This window comes from Vidua macroura, chromosome 2 (assembly GCF_024509145.1).
Source record: "Vidua macroura isolate BioBank_ID:100142 chromosome 2, ASM2450914v1, whole genome shotgun sequence".
NCBI classification, from domain to species: Eukaryota; Metazoa; Chordata; class Aves; order Passeriformes; family Viduidae; genus Vidua; species Vidua macroura.
Genome location: NC_071572.1, coordinates 73,778,489 through 73,800,766, shown reverse-complemented (window position 1 = coordinate 73,800,766; position 22,278 = coordinate 73,778,489). Strand labels below are relative to the sequence as shown.

At 44.4% G+C, this 22,278-nt stretch overlaps 3 protein-coding genes and 1 long non-coding RNA gene across 4 annotated transcripts; 2 read left to right on the top strand and 2 right to left on the bottom strand.

The window, feature by feature from the left end:
• Window positions 1-730: 730 nt before the first annotated feature.
• Window positions 731-2,114, top strand: LOC128803848 (epidermal differentiation-specific protein-like). Its single transcript, XM_053971143.1, has 2 exons — window positions 731-795; window positions 1,323-2,114. The coding sequence occupies exon 2, from the start codon at window positions 1,376-1,378 to the stop codon at window positions 1,904-1,906; it is 531 nt and encodes a 176-aa protein (XP_053827118.1). The 5' UTR covers window positions 731-795; window positions 1,323-1,375; the 3' UTR covers window positions 1,907-2,114.
• Window positions 2,115-5,148: 3,034 nt separating this feature from the next.
• Window positions 5,149-17,907, top strand: LOC128803417 (uncharacterized). Its single transcript, XR_008435709.1, has 4 exons — window positions 5,149-5,290; window positions 13,743-13,874; window positions 15,869-15,964; window positions 17,823-17,907. It is a non-coding gene; the product is annotated as an uncharacterized LOC128803417 (long non-coding RNA).
• On the bottom strand, window positions 5,257-6,736 carry LOC128803415 (epidermal differentiation-specific protein-like). The gene is made up of 2 exons (XM_053970360.1): window positions 6,664-6,736; window positions 5,257-6,148 (listed from the first exon to the last, which is right to left on the bottom strand). The coding sequence occupies exon 2, from the start codon at window positions 6,093-6,095 to the stop codon at window positions 5,565-5,567; it is 531 nt and encodes a 176-aa protein (XP_053826335.1). The 5' UTR covers window positions 6,096-6,148; window positions 6,664-6,736; the 3' UTR covers window positions 5,257-5,564.
• On the bottom strand, window positions 13,012-22,223 carry LOC128803416 (epidermal differentiation-specific protein-like). Its single transcript, XM_053970361.1, has 2 exons — window positions 22,134-22,223; window positions 13,012-13,784 (listed from the first exon to the last, which is right to left on the bottom strand). Exon 2 carries the CDS (start codon window positions 13,735-13,737, stop codon window positions 13,207-13,209), a length of 531 nt encoding a protein of 176 aa, XP_053826336.1. The 5' UTR covers window positions 13,738-13,784; window positions 22,134-22,223; the 3' UTR covers window positions 13,012-13,206.
• Between the last annotated feature and the right edge of the window lie 55 nt (window positions 22,224-22,278).

The window sequence follows — 22,278 nt, the reverse complement described above, 5'->3', positions numbered from 1 at the left end:
CAGAGCTGGTGAAGGGTCTGGAGCACGAGTCTGATGAGGCAGAGCTGAGAGAGCTGGAGGTGTTTAACCTGGAGAACAGGAGGCTCAGGGAGGACCTTATCACTCTCCACAGGTCCAAGAGAGGAGGATGCAGCCAGGTAGATCGCTTTGTTCTGCAGTCAACCAGTGATGGGGCAAGGGGAAATGCCCACAACTTGTGTATGTAGAGGTTCAGGCTGGTGATTAAGGAAAATGTCTTTACTGGAAGAGTAGTTAAGCTTTGGGATGACCAACCCAGAGAAGTGGCAGGGTCATCAACCCAGAAAATATTCAAAACAAAAGAAGTGACATTTGCAGAATGGTTTACCGGGCATGGTGGTACATGGTCAAAGGTTGGACTTGATGATCCTGGAAGCTTTTTCCAACCTTAATGATTCCATGGTTCTAAGGACAAAAGGTTTTTTTGTTTTTTGTTTTTTTTTTTTTCAAAAACTTGTGCTTCAATCCCAGCTCTGCGACTTGGATATGTCCCATAAAAAGTCCTTGTTCATTTTAAGCACTTCCAAGGGGAGCAAGGATATAAACTGCCATAAGCAAGAAACTTCCACAGCCCCAGTATCACAATGTACCTTGGTGTGTCTGAATTACTGTGGCTGATCAGGTTTTTGGAGAGTTTTGATCACTTTTCATGCTGTCACCTGGGGTGTTGCACAAGACTTTTGAGTGAGCTATAAATGGAGGCAGGTGAGATACCCTTCCCAAACAGCACTGGAGGAATTGCGCTCAGTTCTCCCCAGCCCTGCAGCTGACATCAAGGTAAGAGGCACACTTTGCTCAGGAGAGCTGGAAGGGCTCCTTGCGCAGCTGCTGTGAAATGCAGGGGAAGGGAAGGAGGCTTTAGCTGAGAGCTGCAGCACAGTCGTGAGGGTCTGCTGCGTGCATGTGCAGAGACTGAACCCATCTTTCAGGGCATGAGGAGATGGCTGCAGCAGGAGAAACAAACCTTACCAAGGGAGGGGGTGGAGGGGGCCAGTGATACACAGTTGTGGGGGGTGAATGTGAGAGTATTTTACAACTTACTCTGGGGATATCTGTAAACCAACACACATATCTAATTAAAACTGGGTAATTTTATAGCCTACCTCATTTTACATTCCCTTCCAAATGAAAATTTCTATGTCATGCCTTCACTCCTTTCCAGCTGCTGCTATGTTTATTCTTTGTTAAAAATGTGTTGCTTTCCCTTCTTTCCTTTCCCCCCCTCCACATTCTCCATCCTTTTGCATCTGGTATGTAAAGTCTTCTTACAAGAGTTGCTTGTTTTCTGTCTTCCTTTTCTTCAGGCTGTCATCCAGCTCCTATAGCAAGGAATCCAAACACCTGAAGTCCTACTGAGATGGGCAAAATCATCATTTATGAGCATGCCAACTTCCAGGGTTTGTCCAAAGAATTCACCACTGACACTCCCAACCTAACAGCTGTGGGTTGGAATGATATTATCTCCTCAGTGAAAGTAATTGGCCAGCCTTGGGTGGCTTATGAGCATGTTGAGTACAAGGGCCAGTTTCTGGTATTTGAGGAGGGAGAATATGGCTTTGTTGGGAAAGAGATGAATGACAAGATCAGTTCTCTGCAGCTGATCACCGAAGATCTGCACAATCCCCAGATCACTCTCTACGAACACGTTGAATATAAAGGGAGGAGCAGAACAGTAAGAGAAGCAACCAATCTGGCTGGGAGAGAAGATGATGACATCGTGTCTTCTCACAAAGTCCAGAGAGGTGTCTGGCTGCTGTGTGAAAACAGCGATGGAAGTGGAGCTCGACACCTTGCCCGAGAGCATGAAGACGTTCCCAATTACAAGGAAATTGACTTCAATGACAAGCTTTCCTTCCTGCGTCCCCTTCGCCCCGGCCGCGACTCTTAGACTGCAGATCCTGTGACCCTGAGGGAAGATGCAGTCCCAGTAGGAAATCTAAGGCCTTGATCTCTACCTCTGCTTGTGTCCCTTCCTTTTGATTGACAAAGCCCTTGTGGTACCACAGTGATTTGCTTTACAAAGCCCTTGTGGTACCTTGGCCTCTTCCATTGTGTGTAACCTCTTTTGGGTTGGTGCTAATAAAGATTCTCTTGCAAGCAGCAGTGGGTCTGTTTCATGGACTGTTCAGAGCAGATAAATATTGCCCTTTCATGGAGAGATGTCTCTGTGGGCTCAGATAATGTGTTGTGTAGTCATTTTGAGAGTTTTCTCATGGATCTCTCCTGAAAGGATTTATCTCCTTCCAGTTTCAGTGTTGAGTAACAGTGGGTTCAGGCTTGACACAACCACTGCTAAAGTCTTGGTGAGCATGTTGGTCATTGCTGTGATCCTGGCCAAACTCTCCCATGCAGACTGTTCCTAAATATGAGATGTTTGACTGTACCTCATACAATCAATCATAGTGATGGACCATGCTGGTGATACAGTCCTCCACTGCCCAAATCACATAATGGAACAGTAAGTTTTCCTAGCTTTGACTGACAGATTGGTTGATCCCAGTGGAAACAACTGCCTTGTGCTTTTAAACCTGTAGTGCCTTGATAAGGGAGGAGGGATGACAAGGTATTCCATGATCTCTTTTGCCAGGTGCAAGTTCACCTGGAAGTGCAGAGTCTCAGCCCTCCTCCACCACTGCCTAATGACAGCTGCACGCCCTGAGCTGTGCATTGTGGCAGCTGTCCCAGGGCAGCTCTGCACTGCAGTGTTTATGTCCCTCTGTGACCTGCAGTTTGCCCTGATTTCCTTGCACTGGTCTCTGCCCAGAGAAGCCGTGGTTGAGCCATCCCTCAAAGTGTTCAAGGCCAGGTTGGACACAGCTTTGAGCAACCTGGTCCAGTGGAAAATCTCCCTGCTCATGGCACGGTGTACAGCTAGATGGTGTTTAAGACCTCTCCCAGCCAAAATCTTTCTGTGATCTCTTAGTTTCATGTTCCTCTTCTGTCTGTCTGTCATCTAGGACATACTACAGGTGTGGACCAGGGATGGAATTGTGGATAGCACCTGTGATAGGTCCTAGATTTGATTCTTACTGTAAAAGAGTCAGAAATCCAGAAGACATTGTGAGCGGGATGTGTGTTGTGGGAGGGAGGTGCATGTGTGTTTTTCCTGAGAAGCTCTGAAGAAAGGGGGCGGAAAGAGAGTGATATTTTTGCAATACACTAGCCAATACATTTGCAGTGAGCATGAACATCTGTACAGTGATATAGTCAGCTGAGACCCTTTCTTTAGTGCAAGATTCCTCAGGAGCAATACAGCTCAGGGAATACTCAGATTTGCCCGTCTTGATCTGTAAATCATGAGCTTTAGTGATGCTGTGAGCCAGTAGGATTGTGGGATCATGAGACAATTCAGGTTGAAAGTGACCTTTGGACGCCATCGGGTCCAGTCTGCTGCTTAATAAGGCCAGAGAACCTGGGGAATCTCTACCCTTGCAGTTCTTCAGAAATCACTTGAAGATGGCCATGAGCAATCTGTTTTCCTTTGGCATTGTCTCTGCTGTGAAGAAGGCCTTGGTCTAGGGAAGTCCCTTCCAGAATAAATCTTTCTGTCAGTAATTCTAAGGGAGATTTAAAAACTTTTGTCATTTTCTGCCTGATTTCATTCTTTGTTCAATTTCAATGAAGAAGTGTCATCAGCAAATCATGTGGACAATAACTTGGGGATTACTTGTTGGATATTTAGAAATTCCATCTCCCCAACGTCAGACTTCCCTCCCAAATCACCAGCAGCTCTCACCTGCTCTGTTGTCAAATGCAATCCCCTCCACTGAAGGGTCAAAGTCCTTCTCTACCTTTACTTCATCCTCCCATTTCTAAAAACTTAAAAGAATCCTTTGCTATTTAAAAAAAAAAAAAAAAAAAAAAAAAAAAAAAGCTTTGCAATAGCAAATGAGAAAGTTCCTGAAACCACCCCATCCATATCCCTCCTTGAACCTTTCCTTTGCTGTTTTGTAGGATTGCACTCCTCTCTGGGAAGCAGAGTGTATGGACTACTTGAAGCAATTTTGACGGAAAGAACCTCCAGGGTTTTCTGCTTCATAGTGCTGCTCATGGCAGAATAGAGATTGGGGTGATATTGTCCCATGCTGATTATGAAGCTAGGGTGGAGAAAGCAGTGTGGGACAGGAAGGTTTGTTACTGTACTGCTGTGAAAATATTTCCTGCAGGGGGCTGAGGGAACAGGAAGTGTTGGGAAAGTGGCCACGGCTGTGTTGGTGGGTGAGGGTAGGAGAAGAGAGGCTGCAGGAAGGCAGAGGGAGCTGAGAGAGACAGCGAGTCTCAGCACAGGTAACACAGCTTCAGCTGGCCATGGCAGCCACAGACAGACAGACAGAACTGTCCTCAGAGACCATGCTCAGGGACCTGGGCAAGCTTCAGCACTGGCACCATGTGCACCTCATGAGGTTCAGAAGGGCCAAGGGCAGCTCCTGTCTGACCAGCCCAGAGACCAGTGCAAGGAAATCAGGGCAAACTGCAGGTCACAGAGGGACATAAACACTGCAGTGCAGAGCTGCCCTGGGACAGATGCCACAATGCACAGCTCAGGGCATGCAGCTGTCATTAGGCAGTGGTGGAGGAGGGCTGAGACTCTGCGCTTCCAGGTGAATTTTCTCATGGCTAATCAGTTCCTGATATACCTTGTCATTCCTCATTCCTTATCAAGATATTACAGGTTTAGAAAACAAGACAGGTTTTACCATTAGGATTAAAAAATTCAAATTTATTAAAACATTCTGTTCATTATGTGATTAAGGGCAGTAGAAGACTGTATCATTGCTACAATAACTGCCTTGAGATACAACCAAGGATGTGATAGCTAGGTACAATCTGGAGGTGAGTGTTTGGCCAGGATCAGCAACAGGCTACATGCTCACCAAAACATTTTGAGTCAAACCTGACCCCACTGTTACTGGCCAATTAAACTGGAAGGAGACAAAATTGTCCAGGAGACATCCAGGAAAAATGTTCGCATGTGACTGCATAGACTATTCTCTGGATACACAGAGACAGACATCTCACCATGAAAGAGCAATATTTATCTATTCTAAAGATGCACAAAACAGACCCACTGCTGATTGCAAAAGATTCTTTAATGGCAGCAACACCAAACGGATTACAGACAATGGCAGATGTCACAGTACCACAAGGGCATTGCAAAGCAAATTACGAAGGAACTGGTGCTGGTTCTGTACTAACACTTTCTGTTTAACTTAGCAACAGAAACAACATGCAGTGCTTCTACATTCCATAGCCCAGGACTCTGGAATGCCAGGTGAGGGTACAATAGATTTCACATATCTGGCATGCCTCCTCTAGCGTGGACACTCTTTCATATGATCTAGCATGATGATTCTTTCATTTGTAGGGCAGGAGAAGACTGCAAGGCAGGATAGAGAAGTACAGATCTGCAGTGCAGCACAGTAGAGAGCTCTCACATTCAGTAGTCTTGTGACACGGGGAAAAGGCAGCACAAGCAGAGGCAGAGAACAGGGTCTCAGATTTCTTGCCGGGGCTGCATCTTTTCTCAGCACTACAGGATTTGCATCCTAACAGCCACAGCCAGGGCGAAGGGGACGCAGGAAGGAAAGCTTGTCATTGAAATCGATTGCCTTGTAATTTGGAAGGTGCTCGTGCTCTCGTGCAAGGTATTGAATTCCACTTCTATCACTGTGCTCACACAGCAGCCAGACACCTCTCTGGACTTTGTGAGAAGACACGATGTCATTGTCGTGTCCCGCAGCCAGATTGGTTGCTTCTCTTATTATTCTGCTCTTCCCTTGATAATCAACATGTTCATAGAGAGTGATCTGGGGATTGTGCAGATTTTCAGTGATCAGCTGCAGAGAACTGATCTTGTCATTCATCTCTTTCCCAACAAAGTCATATTCTCCCTCCTCAAATACCAGAAATCGGCCTCTGTAGTCAACATGCTCATAAGCCACCCAAGGCTGGCCAATTACTTTCACCGAGGAGACAATATCATTCCAATCTGCATCTTTCAGATTGGAAATGTTAGTGGTGAATTCTTTGGACAAACCCTGGAAGTTGGCATGCTCATAAATGATGATTTTGCCCATCTCAGTAGGACTTCAGGTGTTTGGATTCCTTGCTATAGGAGCTGGATGACAGCCTGAAGAAAAGGAAGACAGAAAACAAGCAACTCTTGTAAGAAGAATTTATACACCAGACACAAAATTATGGGAAGTGTGGTGGAGAAAGGGAAAAGTTGAATGTTTTTAGCAGAAAAAACATAGCAGCAGCTGTAAAGGAGTGAAGGCATGACATAGAAATTTTCATTTGGAAGAGAATGTAAAATGAGGTAGGCTATAAAATTACCCAGTTTTAATTAGATATGTGTGTTGGTTTACAGATATCCCCAGAGTGAGTTGTAAAATACTCTCACATTCACCCCCCACAATTGTGTATCACTGGCCCCCTCCACCCCCTCCCTTGGTAAGGTTTGTTTCTCCTGCAGCAGCCATCTCCTCATGCCCTGAAAGATGGGTTCAGTCTCTGCACATGCACACAGCAGACCCTCACGACTGTGCTGCAGCTCTCAGCTAAAGCCTCCTTCCCTTCCCCTGCATTTCACAGCAGCTGCCCAAGGAACCCTTCCAGCTCTCCTGAGCAAAGTGTGCCTCTTACCTTGATGTCAGCTGCAGGGCTGGGGAGAGCTGAGCGCAATTCCTCCAGGGCAGGGCTGCTGTTTGGGAAGGGCATCTCACCTCCCTGGATTTATACTTGCGCAGAAGTGAAAGAGTGAATCACCCAGTTCCATGGAACTGGGAATGGTCAATATCATGCTCAGGGAACAAAAATCATTAAATAGTCTATCTTGGTTTCGATGCCCTACAACCAGACATCTCATTGCTCTCGTTCAAAATTCCACTGAAGTGTGAGTGACCTGTAACCTTAGTACTTGGCTTCATGTTTGTCCTCCTTCAGAGGCCATCTGAACCACAATAATTGGAACATATTAATTGGAATAACCCCAGATCCTTTGGCCACTCCTCATCAGACCTGTGCTCAGGATCCTTCAGCTGCTCATTTCCCTTCTCTGGACTCAATCCAGTCCCTCCATGTCTTTCTTGCAGTGACGATCCCAGAACTGGATCCAGCACTTGAGGTGTGGCCTCACCAGTGCAGAATACAAGAGGACAATCCCTGCCCTGGTCCTGCTGGACACACTATTGCTGATACAGGCCAGGTGCCATGGGCCTTCCTGGCCACCTGGGCACAGCTGATTCACATTCAGCTGCTGTCTACCATGTGTGGGGTTTTTGTGACCATAGGGCAGGACTCAACCCTTGGCATGGTTGAACTTCATACTATCGGCCTCAGATCGGCCTCAGCCCACTGATCCCTCTGCAGAGCCTTCTTACCCTCCAGCACACAACACTCACACCCAAGCTGATGATGCCCACAAACTGACTAAGGGGGGGAGATCCAAGGATGGGGCATCCACATCTTCTCTGTAGAACCTTTTCCAGTGTCTCACCACCCAAAAAGTGAAGAATTTCTTTGTAATGTCTTACTTAAATCTATGCTCTTTCAGCTTGAAAGATCATAGTAAATCTCTTTATCTGCCTTTCTTATAAGCCCCTTTATATTTTGAAATGCTGCAATAAGGTCTCCCAGAAGCCTTGTCTTCTCTAGGCTGAACAACTCCAAGTATCTCTGCCTTTCTTTGTAGGAGGTTCTCCAGCCCTCTGACCATTTTCATGGCCCACCTCTAGACCTGCTGTAACAGGGCTGTGTCTCTCTTGTTCAGGAAACCCCATGTCTGCATGCAGTACTCCATGTAGAGTCTCACCACAGCAGATTAGAAGGGAAGAATCATCTCCCTCATCCTGCAAACTACACTTTATGCAGCCCAGGATACAGTTGGCTTTCTAGGTGGCAAGTGTCAGGTCATGTCCAGTTTTTCATCCACCACTGTTCTCAGTTCCTTTTTCACAGGGCTGCCCTCAGCCCATTAATTCCTCAGCCTACGCTGCTCCTGGTGATTGCTCTGACATCCAGTTGCAGGGTCTTGCACTCAGCCTTGCTGAAATTTATGGGGTTCACATCAGGCCATTTCTAAAGGTTCTCAAGGTCCTTCTTCACAGTCCCTTCCTTCCAGCAAAACAACGCACAACTCAGCTTGGTGTCATCTGCAAACTTGCTGAGGGTGCACCTGACCTGTCTGTGACATCAAGGAAGATATTTAATAGCACTGGTGGCAGAATGGACCCTTGGGGGTCACTATTTGTTCATGGTTTCCATTGATCCTGATAAGGTTTATCATATACTCACTGTGTGAATGACAGCACAGGCATTTAGGTGCCAGCAGCACAGCACTACTGCTCCAAGAGATGGTAGTTCCTCAAAGGAGATCTATAAAGATTTCTTATCTTTTATCAGAGTATTCACCTACTCACTGAACCCTGACTTGCTCAGTTAGGGTGATTCAGCAAGGAGGTGTGTTAATAGTTAAGTAACTCATATTGCTTCCTGCTTATCTCTTTCTGTATTTGTAGGCACATGAAAGACAGGGAAGTGATTTGAGACAGCTAGCACAGCTTCAGCAAAGGAAGGTCCAGTTCAAATAACCTACTGGCCTTGTACAATGGAGTGACTACCTCAGTGGAAAAGGGAAGGGCTACAGATGTCATCTACCTGAATTTCTGCAAGGCCTTTGACATGGTCCCCACAACTTCCTTCTTTCTAAATTGGAAACATATAGATTTGATGGGGAGACTGTTCAGTGGACTGGGCTTTGGGACCATGTAAATGACAAAAAAAAGTTTGCTCCAGGGAAGGGAATTTCTTATAGGAACAACAAGCTGTACATATTTCACTGTGTCACATTTATTTTCCTGATAACCTCTACAGATCTCTGAAGGAAAGTCTCTCATTACTGCTTTTGTCAGCAGCACGCTTTGCATTTTTTGAGATTTGATTTACAAGGATGGAGAATCTCATTTAAGCTTTGCTGTAGTGTTGCTCTGATTAACACAGAGTCAATAAGGCAGTGCCAAGAAAACACAGCAGCATAAGGAGGAGGAATACTCTGACAAAGAAAACCAAGAAAAAAATTAAAGGAAGCATCAGCAACTGAATTGAAAGTGGGGCAGCTCTGTTGTTGGATAAAGGGAAGATGTGTTTGAAGATGCATATGGGGAAAAAATAAGTTGCTTCAGCCCTGCTTCCCACAATGGCTTTTTAGTGTTGGATACATTAAAAGATATTGTAAATTCGTGCTGTGGGAATTCCAGTACCAGGTGGAATGAGCAGGGAAGAAAGCCACAGTAAAAACTTTCTAGCTTGCAAACAGCAAGCTAGAGAATTCTGTACTTGGAAAAGAGCTTGAGTTTCCCCAAGTAAATGTTAAATCATCTAGGCAAAAAAACATAGATTAAGCCATATGCAGCAGCATATCCTGACTGCTGGTTTCCCTCCACTCCTCTGACAGAGGGCTGCTTGGGCAATGGAGGTGCCCTGCAGGTGACGTCACAGTGGCTCATTCACAAAGCTGATCCAAGGAGCTCTGCCAGACCCCTGAAACACGGAAACAAAGGCATCATTAAGAAATAGCATAAGTGGTTAATGTGTAACATCACCTTTTACTGGGCATACAAGATCTGACTTTAAGCCCACATTTTATATTCCTTGTTTACCCAAACAAGCCTGAACTTGTTCTGAGGATGGTTCTGATCAAGCCAAGAAAAGCTGAGTCTGTGTATGTATCACCTCTCTGTCACAGCTATAGTGTCTAAGCTTTCTTGTCTAGACATCTCCTTTTGGAATATCACTTGTTACAAGCCTTCTTTACGCTGCATTCTCTTCAAATGTCCATTTGCACTGTGGGTTAATAATCCCCTCTGTGAAGGTTTTTTTGCTGATTGTTGATTTTGCAAGCAGTCGTTTTACTCTTTTTAATACCCTGTGTAGTTTAGCAAGGCTTGGGACCTCCAGGTACAGTTTATTCCTGGGTTGGCAGGCAGAGGTGACAATGCTTTAGTCTTTACTGGGCAAAAGCATTGCACAGTGTGCTTTTATAGGGATAAACCTCATGTGAGAAGTACAGTAGGGAATGCCATGTTGGTGATGTATCCTCCTGAGAGGCCTCCTAAAATCTGCCACGAGGGTAAGGGGTGAGGATGACCAGAGAAAGTGATTCCAAGGGTACTGCTATCTGAGCAGTGTAGAAGTTGCCAGCTGGTCTGCACTGCACTGCACCCCAAGGGCAACTATACCACCTGCTCATGACCCTCAAAGTGAAGAAAATCTCCTCTCTGACCAGGAGAGACAGAGCCAGACAGGAATATCCACTGATTAAAATCAGAGGAACAGCAGCTTTGGGAGGTAATTTTTTTTTTTTTTTTTTTGCCTAAGAGAAACAGAGAGAAAACTCAGAGATGTCTGCTTCAGAGACCTCCTGGCTGTAAGGAACTTCTCAGTTACATATGCCAAGAAAATAAAAGAATATCTTCTTTCCTCTCTAAGAAATGGTGGTTTTCAAAAAGGAAACATCATTAAGTGTATTTCCTAGGAAATATAAGTAGAGACATCCAAAATAATCACTCTCCTATTAACAGTGCCTATGTAACATCATTATCATGCTGAGATTCTGAAAAGGATCTCTCAGACATGACCAAGGCACTTCAATAAGGCTTCCAAAATAATTTCTTCCACAAACTCTTTTGGGCAGAAAGTGACATTTGCCAGTTGACTTGCCACTATAAAACACGTGTTCTAGAATAGGAAGAATGTCAGATGCTCTTGGAATTGAATTTAGAATTCCCACTTTGGTGAACAGAGCAAGGAAACCTGAAACTGGCTGCAAAGCAGTAAGAGATGCCCCAAAACACATGGATTCTGAGTTATCCCCATGGCATCTGCCCACCTGAGCCAAAGAGGAGCACGAGTGGCTGACACGTCAGCACGGCCTGCAGTGTTTATTTCAAAGGGACAAAGCCCAGCAGTTGATAGCACAGCGTGCTCTGTGCTTCATGTGCGGATTGTGCAGATTTTCAGCAATCAGCTGCAGAGAGCTGACCCTGTCCTTCATCTTTCATCAACAATGCTGTGTTTTCCCTCCTCAAGCACCAGAGTAACTGGCCTGTATAGTTTGGGTGCTCATAAACCCATGGAAATGGAAATAGATTTACTCTTTGTGTTCCAGCCACAAGCTGGTAGTTGTGCCAGTTGCCTGCCTGTATGGACTGACACACTAAGGCTTTTGCAAGAACACTGGGCAGAAAATCGAGGCCAAGTAGAGTGTGATGCCCACTCCCTGCCAGTAAACAAGAAGGAAGAACTGGTGGCAATGGATGTGGAGAAGGCTGAGGTACTCAGTGTGTTCCTTGCCTCAGTCTTCACTGGAAGTCAGGTTTCCCATGTCTGTGGAGTCACTGAAACTGCAGGTGGTGACTGGGGGAGCAAAGTCCCTCCTACTGTAACTGAAGAGCAGGTTTGAGACCACTTGATGAAGCTGAATAGACACAAGTCTATGGGACTGGATGACATGCATCCCAGGTCTTAAGGGAACTGGCTGGTGTTGTTGCCAAGCCACCCTCCATCATATTTGAAAAGTCATGGCCTTCAGGTGAAATCCTTGGTGAATGGAAGAAGGGAAATATCTTATTTTTAAAAAGGGGAGAAAGGAAGATCTGGGGAACTACAGAGCAGTGAGCCTTGCCTCTATGCCTGTGAGGATCACGGAGCAGATCCCCATGGAAGCAATTCTAAGGTACATGCAAGACAAGAAGATGATCCAAGACAGCCAGCATGGCTTTACTAAGGGCAGATTATGCCTGACCAATCTGGTGGCCATCTGTGATGGAGGGATTGCAGCCATCCAAAAGGGGAAACCAACCAATGTCACTCACATACCTCGACTTCCTTAAGAACTTTGACATCCTTATCTCCAAACTGAGATACGTGGATTTGAAGGGTGGACTATTTGGGAAATAGCCACACAGCTAGAGAGTTGTTGTCAGTGGCTCTATGTCCAGAAGTAGACCAGTGATAACTGGTGTCCATCAGGGCTCTGTTCTGGAACCAGTGCTTTTTAAGATCTTTATCAATGACACCCTCAGCAAGTTTGCAGATGACACAAAGCTGAGGGGTGCAGCTGACACAACAAAAGGATGGGATTCCATCCAGAGGGACCTGGACAAACTTGAGAAGTGATCCCATACTTACCTCACAAAGTTCAACAAGCCCAAGTGCAAGGTGCTGCACCTGGGTCAGGGCAATCCCAGACATGAGAGCACAGACTGGGAGATGGTAATGGGGTGGGAGCACCTCTCCTATGAAGACAGGTTGAGAAATCTGGGGTTGTTTATCTCAGACAAAAGAAAGCTCCAGGGAGACCTCATTGCAGCCTTCCAGCTCTTGAAGGGGGCTTATAAGAAAGAGCAGAAGCAGCTTTTTGAGTGGGCAATTAGTAATAGGATGAGGATGGAATGGTTTTGAATTAAAAGAGTAGAGACTTAGATTGGATGTTATGAAAAAGTTCTTTACTGTGAAGTTGATGAGGCACTGAAAGAGGTTGTTTAGAGAGGTTGTGGATTTCCTGTCCCTGGAAGTATTCAAGGCCAGGTCAGATGGGACTTTGAGCAACTTGGTCTAGTGGAAGGTGTCACTGCCCATGGCAGTGCCCATGGAATGATCTTTAAGGCACCTCCCAGCCTCAGACTTCATAGGATTCCAGGATTCTATGATCAATGTCTTGAGATACAATAATTCATGGGATAGTTAAATACAGGTTACAGGTGAAAGTTGGCTCAGCATCACAGCAATAATCAAAATGCTTACCAAGCTCTTTAGTCTGGTCGCAATGTTTCTGAACAGTGAAACTGGAAAGAGATAAAATTCTGCAGGAGAGATCCATGAAAAATGTTTGCAAGTGACTGCACAAAACATTCTCTGGATACACAGAGACATCTCTCCATGAAAGTGAAATGTTTACCTACATTAACACTGCATAAAATAAACCACTGCTGATTGCAAAAGATTCTTTATTGGCACCAACATAAAATGGATTACAGACAATGGCAGAGGCCACTTGTGGGGCAGGAGAGCTCTCACATCCGATGGTCCTGTGACACTGGGGAAAAGTGATGCAAGCAGAGGCAGAGAACAAGGTCTTCATTTTCTTGCCGGGGCTGCATCTTTTCTCAGCACTGCAGGATTTGCATTCTAACAGCCACAGCCAGGGCGAAGGGGACGCAGGAAGGAAAGCTTGTCATTGAACTTGATTGCCTTGTAATTTGGAAGGTGCTCGTGCTCTCGTGCAATGTATTGAAACCCGCTTCCACCACTGTGCTCACACAGCAGCCAGACACCTCTCTGGACTTTGTGTGAAGATGTGGTGTCATTGTCATGTCCCCTGGCCAGATTGGTTGCTTCTCTTATTATTCTGCTCTTCCCTTGATAATCAACATGTTCATAGAGAGTGATCTGGGGATTGTGCAGATCTTCAGTGATCACCTGCAGAGAGCTGATCCTGTCATTCATCTTTTTACCAACAAAGTCATGATCTCCCTCCTCAAGTACCAGTAACTGTCCTTTATAGTCTGCATGCTGATAAGCCACCCAAGGATGGCCGATTACTCTCACTGAGGAGATACAATCATTCCAATCTGCATCTTTTAGGTTGGCAATGTTGGTGTGGAATTCTTTGGACATACCCTGGAAGTTGGCATGCTCATAAACAATGATTTTTCCCATCTCAGCAGGGCTTCTGGGGTTTGGATTTTCTGCTGTTGGATGGCAGCCTACAAAAAGTGAAAACAGAAAACAAGGAATGCTTGTAAGAGGCCTTTACACACCAGACATGAAATGCTGGAAACCAGAGGGGACAAAAGGTAAAAAGGAAATGTAAAACAATTTTAGCAAAAGATAAAAATAGCAGCAGCTGTGAAAGAGTGAGGACATGACACAGAAATTTCAATTTGGAGGAAAAAAGTAAAATGAGATTTGTACACCACAACAGTCCAGCTCCATTTAATATGTATACATGTGAGGGACACCTGAGCATTTTGTTTAACATTTTATTGGTGTACCCTAAATAATAACAAAATAAAATATATAACTCATGATAAATCTTTCTGTTGATAATTGATGCTGCAGTTGAGAAATATTTTAGAAATTTGCCCTCATTGTTTGGAGTAGGTTTCATGAGCCACATAGAATGCAATATAAAAGTAGTGAGACATGCAATTAATTTTTAAAAGAAAATGAATTTTTTACACAACATCAGGAGGGGAAACCCTATCTTTTAAGGGCAGAAATGAACTTTAAATTCACTGAAACACCTTATTTCTCTTTTATATGGAATTTTACTGAAATCAAGAGATTCCTTCTCTTGACATACACTGAGAAGCAATCAAGTTGTAAGCATCAGCTCTTTAAATCAGACTAAATTTCAGGTTTTAAATGTCTTTTCCTAACACTACTACCAATACACATATCTAATTCCCCACAGTCGTCTGAGTTCAGTTAAAAAGCCAGAGTGTTTATTAGTAACAGCTACAGGAATAGTAATGAGCGATCAGTTATGATAACAGCTCCCTCTCCAAATCATGTAACAGTTACTGAAACAAAGATTTACATTTCAGGGCAAATAAATGAGACTAAAAAAGCTATTCCTCTAGCTGATTCTGAGAAGGGATGGGAAAAGACAGATATACCCAGCAAGATTAAAAGCCATAATAATATGGTAACATGCAAGACATGTGTATCAAAATTTAAAGACCTGGATCACTTTTTTGGGGAAAAAACCTTCATATGTTTAAAAACATGTATTTTTTCACAGTTATAAAAGCATATATGGAAGCTGAGAGGACCTGAGCTCAGACCCACTGACTGATTAGGCACTACTACAATTACTTTCTACCTGTAGAAAAAGTATGACTAATGACCCATTTAATTTTGCTGATACAACATAAAGATCCCATAACCAAGATAAATTTGTAGAACATTTTCTCTTTCACCTCTGAAAATTGTGTATCACTGGCCTCCTCCACCCCCTCCCTTGGTAAGGTTTGTTTCTCCTGCAGCAGCCATCTCCTCATGCCCTGAAAGATGGGTTCAGTCTCTGCACATGCACACAGCAGACCCTCACGACTGTGCTGCAGCTCTCAGCTAAAGCCTCCTTCCCGTCCCCTGCATTTCACAGCAGCTGCTCAAGGAACCCTTCCAGCTCTCCTGAGCAAAGTGCCTCTTACCTGATGTCAGCTGCAGGGCTGGGGAGAGCTAAGGGCAATTCCTCCAGGGCAGGGCTGCTGTTTGGGGAGGGCATCTCACCTCCCTGTATTTATATGTGCACAGAAGTCTTGTGAAACACTTCAGTCAACGGAACTGAGAAATGGTCAATAAGTGAACAAAAATCATTAACTATTTTATTTAAATTTTGATCTTTCTACAACCAGTTGTGTTATTGCTTTGGGTCAAAAGTCTGTTGAAGCATAAGCCTTTGATAAAACCTTAGAACTTTGGTTCTTGTTTGTCCTTCTCCTCCAGAAGCAGATTAATCACAGTAATAAAAATTTATCAAGGTACTTTGTGACATGGAGGCAGTAGAAATTTTCTGCCTGTTGCAAATTTTTCTTTACCTGTGAAGCAAATATAATAAACAATGTTGATTTTCCAAAGAGTTTTGTTGGGACATGTCCATTTGGCAGAGGGGGCATTTAAGTGGGGTTTTATTAAATTCTCTTCCTCACCTACATAGCCATTTGAGCAGCTGCAGGGAGGCAGAGCTGCTAAAGCAGAGCCAGAAGGCTCTGGCAGAGCTGCAGTGGCAATATTTTTGGTTTTTTTTTTCTCACTGCAGGCTCAGTCTGTAATATGTTTTCAGACAGGTTCATTGGCTAGCATGTCAGAAGGCTGTTCTGCTGCTGGAGAAAGCAATTGGATCTTCATTAATTCACTTGAGGCACCCCTGCTCTGTCAGGTAGGAAGTAACTGGAGAAGATGGGGAGCTGGGAAGGGAGATAGTTCATCCCTGCAAAATAAGCAGCCTGTACACCCGGTCCAGCCGAATCCTCATGCTGTATCTCTTTCACTGGTGCTTGGCAGAGCCCATGGTGTGCCAGATCACAAAATTAAGCCAGCATAAAAATACTTGAGGCTTTGGGTTTTTTTCCATGTGGTCCATTGTTTTGGTGCTCTGCAGAGGCTGGAAGCAGAGCAATTGAAATTTGTAAATTGAAATTTTGGGGTTTTGAAGAGAAACAGGCCCTCACTTTATAGCAACAGCTGGATGAGAAGTCCCTTTTCTGAACAGGCAAATCACATTTAGGACGTGTTTTGTGTGTTGCAGTGACCTCAGCCTACAGTTCAGTGCTGCTGGAAAGGGGAATACCCCATTCCACTCCTGAACCATTGTGTCCACTGTCTGGTAAAGAGAATGGAGAAAGAATGAGCACACCAATGTGAGGAATGCTTGAAAGAGGGACTAAAACAGCCTAGAATAGGATGGATTTACACAGCCATTGAACAACATTCATTCTTCTTAGCTTGCTAATATGTTTTACTCATTGAATTATTATTTGTGTTTCTGGAAAAAAAAAACAAATAATGTGTAATGACATAATTAATCATGAACTAAACATTCCCATCTTTCCCAGGACCTGCAGAAAGCACCTTTGACCAAATGTATGAGCCACGAAGGCATCACAAAGCCCAAGTCTGAGTGTATCTCAGCTATGGTAGAGAGTGGTTAACATTTCTCAATTTTACATTTCAGCCAACAGTGAACTCCTAAGCCATGCAAGTACTCCCTGCAGAGCACCAAAGCCAGCAGTGGGGCTTTTTGTGGCTTTGAGGAAAATCAAAAGATGATATATGATGGAATGCTATGTGATGGAATCCTTTACCATGTTCTTTGTGCTACTGCAAAAATGTGGTAAAGGATCTCTGTACAAATACGCCCAGGTTCACAAACAGAAATGAGTTCCTGGTTGTCATTCACCATCTGTCCTAGTGTTATTGGATTGAAACCTAAATGGCTTTTAATATCATGAATCTCACATATGTGGTGCTTCATGCACAAGGAAGTAAGTCACTGAACAATGCAGAACAACACAGGGTGGTGTTGATATTGGAAATATTTATGGAGTTTTCTTTGTGGGTTGGGTTTGTTTGCTTTTATTCCTTATGGATCACAGAATGGTTTGGGTTGAAAGAAACCTTAAAGATCATTCCAACCCCCCTGGCATGGGCAGGGACACCTTCCACTAGACCAGGTGCTCAAAGTCCCATCCAACCTGGCCTTGAACTATTCCAGAGATAGGGAATTCCCAGTTGCTCTGGGCAATCTGTTCCTGTGCCTTACTACCCTCACAGTAAAGAATTGTTCCTAATACCTAAACTAAACCTGCCTTCTTTCACCTCAAAGTCATTCCCCTTTGTCCTCCCACTGTGTGCCCTTGTCAAAAAATCCCTCTCCAGCTCTCTTTTAGCCCCTTTGAGTACTAGAAGGCCACAATAAGGTCACTCCAAAGCCTTCTCCAGGCTGAGCAACCACAGCTCTCTCAACCTTTCCTCACAGGAGAGGTGCTCTAGCCCTCTGATCATCTTCATGTCTCTCCTCTGAACTCATTCCAACTGGTCCATGGCCTGAGACTTGTGCTGAGGTCCCCAGAGCTGGACACAACACTTCGGGTGGAGCAAATTTATGGGAAACAATGTTTCCCAAAATTCCTCTTATCCCCCTCCTGCAGAAACAGTGGTATCTCAAAATTTGAAAGCATCAGACAAAAGTGAAAAGATAAAAGAAGGATAAACCCCTCTTCCTCTATTGCCCTCAGCACATGAAAAGCAACAGAAGGAGCAAGATGAACAATGACACACAGATTCTTTGAAAATGTGCAGTTATGCAAAAAACATTCCAGGAAGGGAAGAATAAAGATTAAAATATTTTCATCTTTTTCATAAAACTGGTTTTTGGGTGGTTTTTTTTTTTTCTTTCTTTCTTTCTTTAGAGACTATTTACTACTAGATTGCAGGATGATAAAACAATATCACTTAAAGCTGTGGATGTCACATATGCACCCACCTCACATTGCTGGAAAAGGTAGAATGGTAGAAAAATCTAATTAACAACAAACTCCTTCACTCACCAGATCCTGTTGTGCTCCTACCCTGCTTTATCACTGCAGATATCTTAGTTTGTATCTTAGTACTCATCTGTTTTTACTCCTTACTTTAAGACGAAAGGATTAAAAATCAATAAAATCACATATGAAGTATAGCCACCCCAATTTCTGTTTGCTGTTTTTGTCTGGTAGTTTTGGACTCAAGGCAGCAGAACACTGGTTCCTTTATTTTAGAGGAGGTTTTGTGGTTGGAAAGGGTGGCTTTTGGGGTTTTACTCAGCAGTTGTTAGTGCTAGAAATGTAATTCTTCATCACAAAAATAAAGTTACTTTCCCACTTTTCACTCTCCAACTTCTGTTTCTCAAGCAAAACAGCCCCCAAAAATGCAACATAGGAAAATGCCACTGGACCACAGAACCTACATGCTGAACAGCCTACATGCTAATAAATGCATTCACTACCAGACCCTTCAGGGTTTGGGAAAAAAAGGCCCTTATTTTGCCTAGCACGTATCTCACACAAACTCCTCTTTTTTTTTGCTTTCCTCTGTTTGCTGCACTTCCCAGTTGTTACTCTTCAGTAGAACAGGCTGAACACCACTTTTTCAGCAAAAAGAGAGGTGACAGAATCTTATTGGATGACTGCTGCATATTCAGTCACAACACTGTGAGTGAGCTCTAAAGAAACTGTGCTGGAAAGAGAGGCACAGCAAACACAGATTGACAAAAGCCTTATAAGTCTCACTTGACAACACACAGATGTCAGAAAACAAAGTGAAGATCTTTTCTAACTATTATTTCCTTTCCCAAGTCTCCTCTTCCCAGAAGAAGGAAAAGGCAACAGGTTGTCTGTAAGTAACTGCTAGTTCAAAACATCAGAACCCAGCTGGGTTGGTTTTTGGGTTTTGTAATAAATGTACAAATCGTTTTCCATGGAATAGCTCCTAAGCTGGACTCCACAAACACAAAGACCCAAGCTCAGCAGTGGGAAGAAGCCAAGGGAAGGCATCACAGACCCTCAAAAGGTTTTAGCTTCCCAGCACCACATTTTGTGTCTACAGCTGCACGTTTAGAAAATTCATTCAGCATTTCATGTTTCATTAGCAAGCTGTGCTCCTAAACCCTTTGGTGTCCCCATCCAAGCACGTGCGACAGACACGGACCTGCCCTCGACTCAACACTAGGTGTCACTTCTGCTTCAGAAATGCAACAGAGCAATGGAAACACTTCAGGAAAAAACCCAACTCAGCAAGCATCAGATTTTTCAGGGGATCTCTGCACCTACAACTCTTGCTAAAGTCGTGGACAGGTACAGAGTTTTAAAATTTTATATTTCTCAAACTACGTATCTAAAAAAACACCAGAAAATATTAGACAATGCTTTGCCACACTCAACATAGCAGTCACATAAAAGTTTCTCTTCTCCCTTGTGCGTGCAAAGGAACACTTTCCTACATGAGCAAGGGACCACGATGCAGAGAAGCTGGCAGAGCCTGCTCTGGCACAGAGGCCTGTCTGGTGGGCCTGTCTTTGGTGCCACTTTGCTGCTCCAGGTGGAAGAGCTGCTGTGCTGCTTTCAGTCCTTCCTTGCCTGCCAAAAGGCTTCCGAGCAGCAGGGGCCAACTGAGAGGAGAGAAACTGGCAGGATGTGTCTGGTCAGGTCTCTGAGGCAGGCTAGGGCATGAAGGAAGTACTGACAAGAACACAGTAAAAATAGAAAAAATACAGAAGTGGGGTACAGAGGTAGGGAAAAGGGCTCCCCCTGGGGACACATGGACTGTAGTAGGACCATTTTATTTGCTATATCTTACATAAACTGAAGTAGGAGAGCAGAAAGGAAGAGGCAGCAGGCTTAAAAAACAAAAGAAAATACATTAGGAATTTAAACACAGTTCTTGTGTGCATCCACAAGACATCATAAAGACCAAAGGCACCATGTGGTTTAAAAATCAACAAGTCACTGGCAGAAAAAAAAATTCACCAAAGGCTCCAAGGCAAACATACTGATGCAACTTCTGAGTCAGACATCATTTCAAACAGCAGATTCCTAAAGAAAATCAGAGTAGCCACTATCTGCTTTCCTGATGCTCTTTCCATGAAGACTCACATCAGGTCACCACCCCTAGAGCATTCCCCCAGAGAAGGGCTGGTCTGAGCACCTCCCATACCAGAAAGACCTCAGCACACACAGGCACAACAGCTAAGAGCCTGGGACCCAAAACTTGAACTAAGGGGGTTGCAACTCAAGAAAACTCGGAATCATAATGAGGCTCAGCAGCTCAAGAGAGGAAACTGCAGTGGTGAAGCAGAATAAACAATGACAGCACAACCATTTCCTTGACAAGGATGGAAGCTAATGAGGAGCACTGTGGCTAGAGGTGTAAGGACCTGAAAGCACATTTTTTTCTGGCTGGGTGGTAAAGCCATCACCAAGAGATTCTGACTTCTTGGGTTCTTAAGCAGCAAATCAATACGACACTGAAGGAAGAAATACAGCAGAAACACATCAAGAAACATGGGTGGAAAAACATGTACTGAACTACCCTCTTTGACAACTCACTTATGGCTCTATGAAAGGTTAGTTTGTGTCCTGTAAGCCCAAGAATTTGGTAAAGGTCATGCTGGGATCTCTTACAAATTTTCACTGGTGATAGGCCCTGCCACCATTGTGTGCATTGGGAAAAGTGAAAAAACTGGAGAGCACGATCATTTAGAAGGCCTTCAACTCCCCAGTCTACCATTAGGGTTAGGCCTGTTGTGAGCAGGGGATTGGATTAGGGACATGCAAACTTCCCTCACTGCCTTTACATGAATGCAAAATGTTTGGTACCTACCTGCTACCAACCCCTGCTGTATTGGGCTTGGTAAGAGAAAACATGGATGTGGCTGGAAATGCAAATTAGGATCATGCTGCATACAGAGCATTAGCACAAGCAGGGTTTTCACACCAGAGGCAGGGCTGCAGAGCACAAACAAAAACTGTGCATGGAACCAGAATGCAGATCCAGTCAGCCAGCTGGTGTTCATTGCATCAACACCCCACTTCCAAAGGCAGCTCTTAAGAGGACAGTCACACAGGACCTGGAGAGAGGCAGCTCAATCTTCACTCAGCCATGGGAGACTAAACAGGGGCTAGTGCTTAGGTGAAGGTTCAGCCTCAGCAAAAGGTAGAGCAGAGATGTTGTGAGATGATTTAACAGGGACAGGGGGAAGAAAGTGAGAACAATTTCCTGTGAAAGTGAACAAATGGTAACAGCCAACCTACCTGCAGGGACAGGGGGAAATGTGGGATAGGGAAGGACACCAACACAAAGACGTTAGGCGACATTCCAAGGGAAATTGAGGCAGCTAGGAAACCTAAGAGAGGAGAAGCACTAAGGAAATCTGAGAGGATGAGAACAAGGGAAAGCCAAGCAATGGTAACGGGAATATGAACAGAGAGGAATGTGGTGCACCAAAGAGGCAAAGGAAATCAGTGGTGAGAGCAACAGCAGAGAACTGGGGAAGGGAGAACAACTAGACAGCAAGGGAAGCACAGTATAGGCATTAATGTATTCTTTCACCAAGCAAAGAATCTGACAGAGGACTGAGATAAGTAAAAACCAAAAGACATTGCTGACCAGCAGTGTGGGCGAGCAGGAGACAGAAGTAGCATTTCCCTTCCTTTCAGACAGCAAAAGCAGCAGGTTGTTTTGCATGCACTAGGGCAGTCTCAGAACAGGTATGTAGGTCTCAGTGCCACAGGGCTAGATGGGAGATACAGGAGAAAATAAAGCTCAGAAAATATACAGCAAATACTGTTCTCTGCACACACTTTCTGACCCAGCAGCAAGAGAAAAACAAGCCTGTGAGGTTGAGGCATGAAGAAACAGTGCCTGATGGAAGAGGAAGGGGCAGCACTTCCTACTTAAGCCCCCAGCCTTGACAACTGCAGCAGCAGGATTCCTTAAATGGGTGATAAAATGTAACACAACTTCAGTCACTGGAGAGGGCCAGAAAATGGGGAAAAAAGTGCCTCACTGACCTCTAAATCGGAGCAAGAAAAAGGAGAGCTTTTGGCGCAGGGAGGCTGGCTCACTGAAGCCTGGCTCTCTTCTGCTGGCTCACTGAAGCCTGGGGCTACAGCAAAAAGAGGTCCTTTAAGCTTCATCTGCATGCAAGCTATCAAT

Bases quoted from the DNA above. Each gene is read 5' to 3' on its own strand.
- LOC128803416 (XM_053970361.1), bottom strand. From the start codon at position 13,737: ATGGGAAAAATCATTGTTTATGAGCATGCCAACTTCCAGGGTATGTCC.
- LOC128803415 (XM_053970360.1), bottom strand. From the start codon at position 6,095: ATGGGCAAAATCATCATTTATGAGCATGCCAACTTCCAGGGTTTGTCC.
- LOC128803848 (XM_053971143.1), top strand. From the start codon at position 1,376: ATGGGCAAAATCATCATTTATGAGCATGCCAACTTCCAGGGTTTGTCC.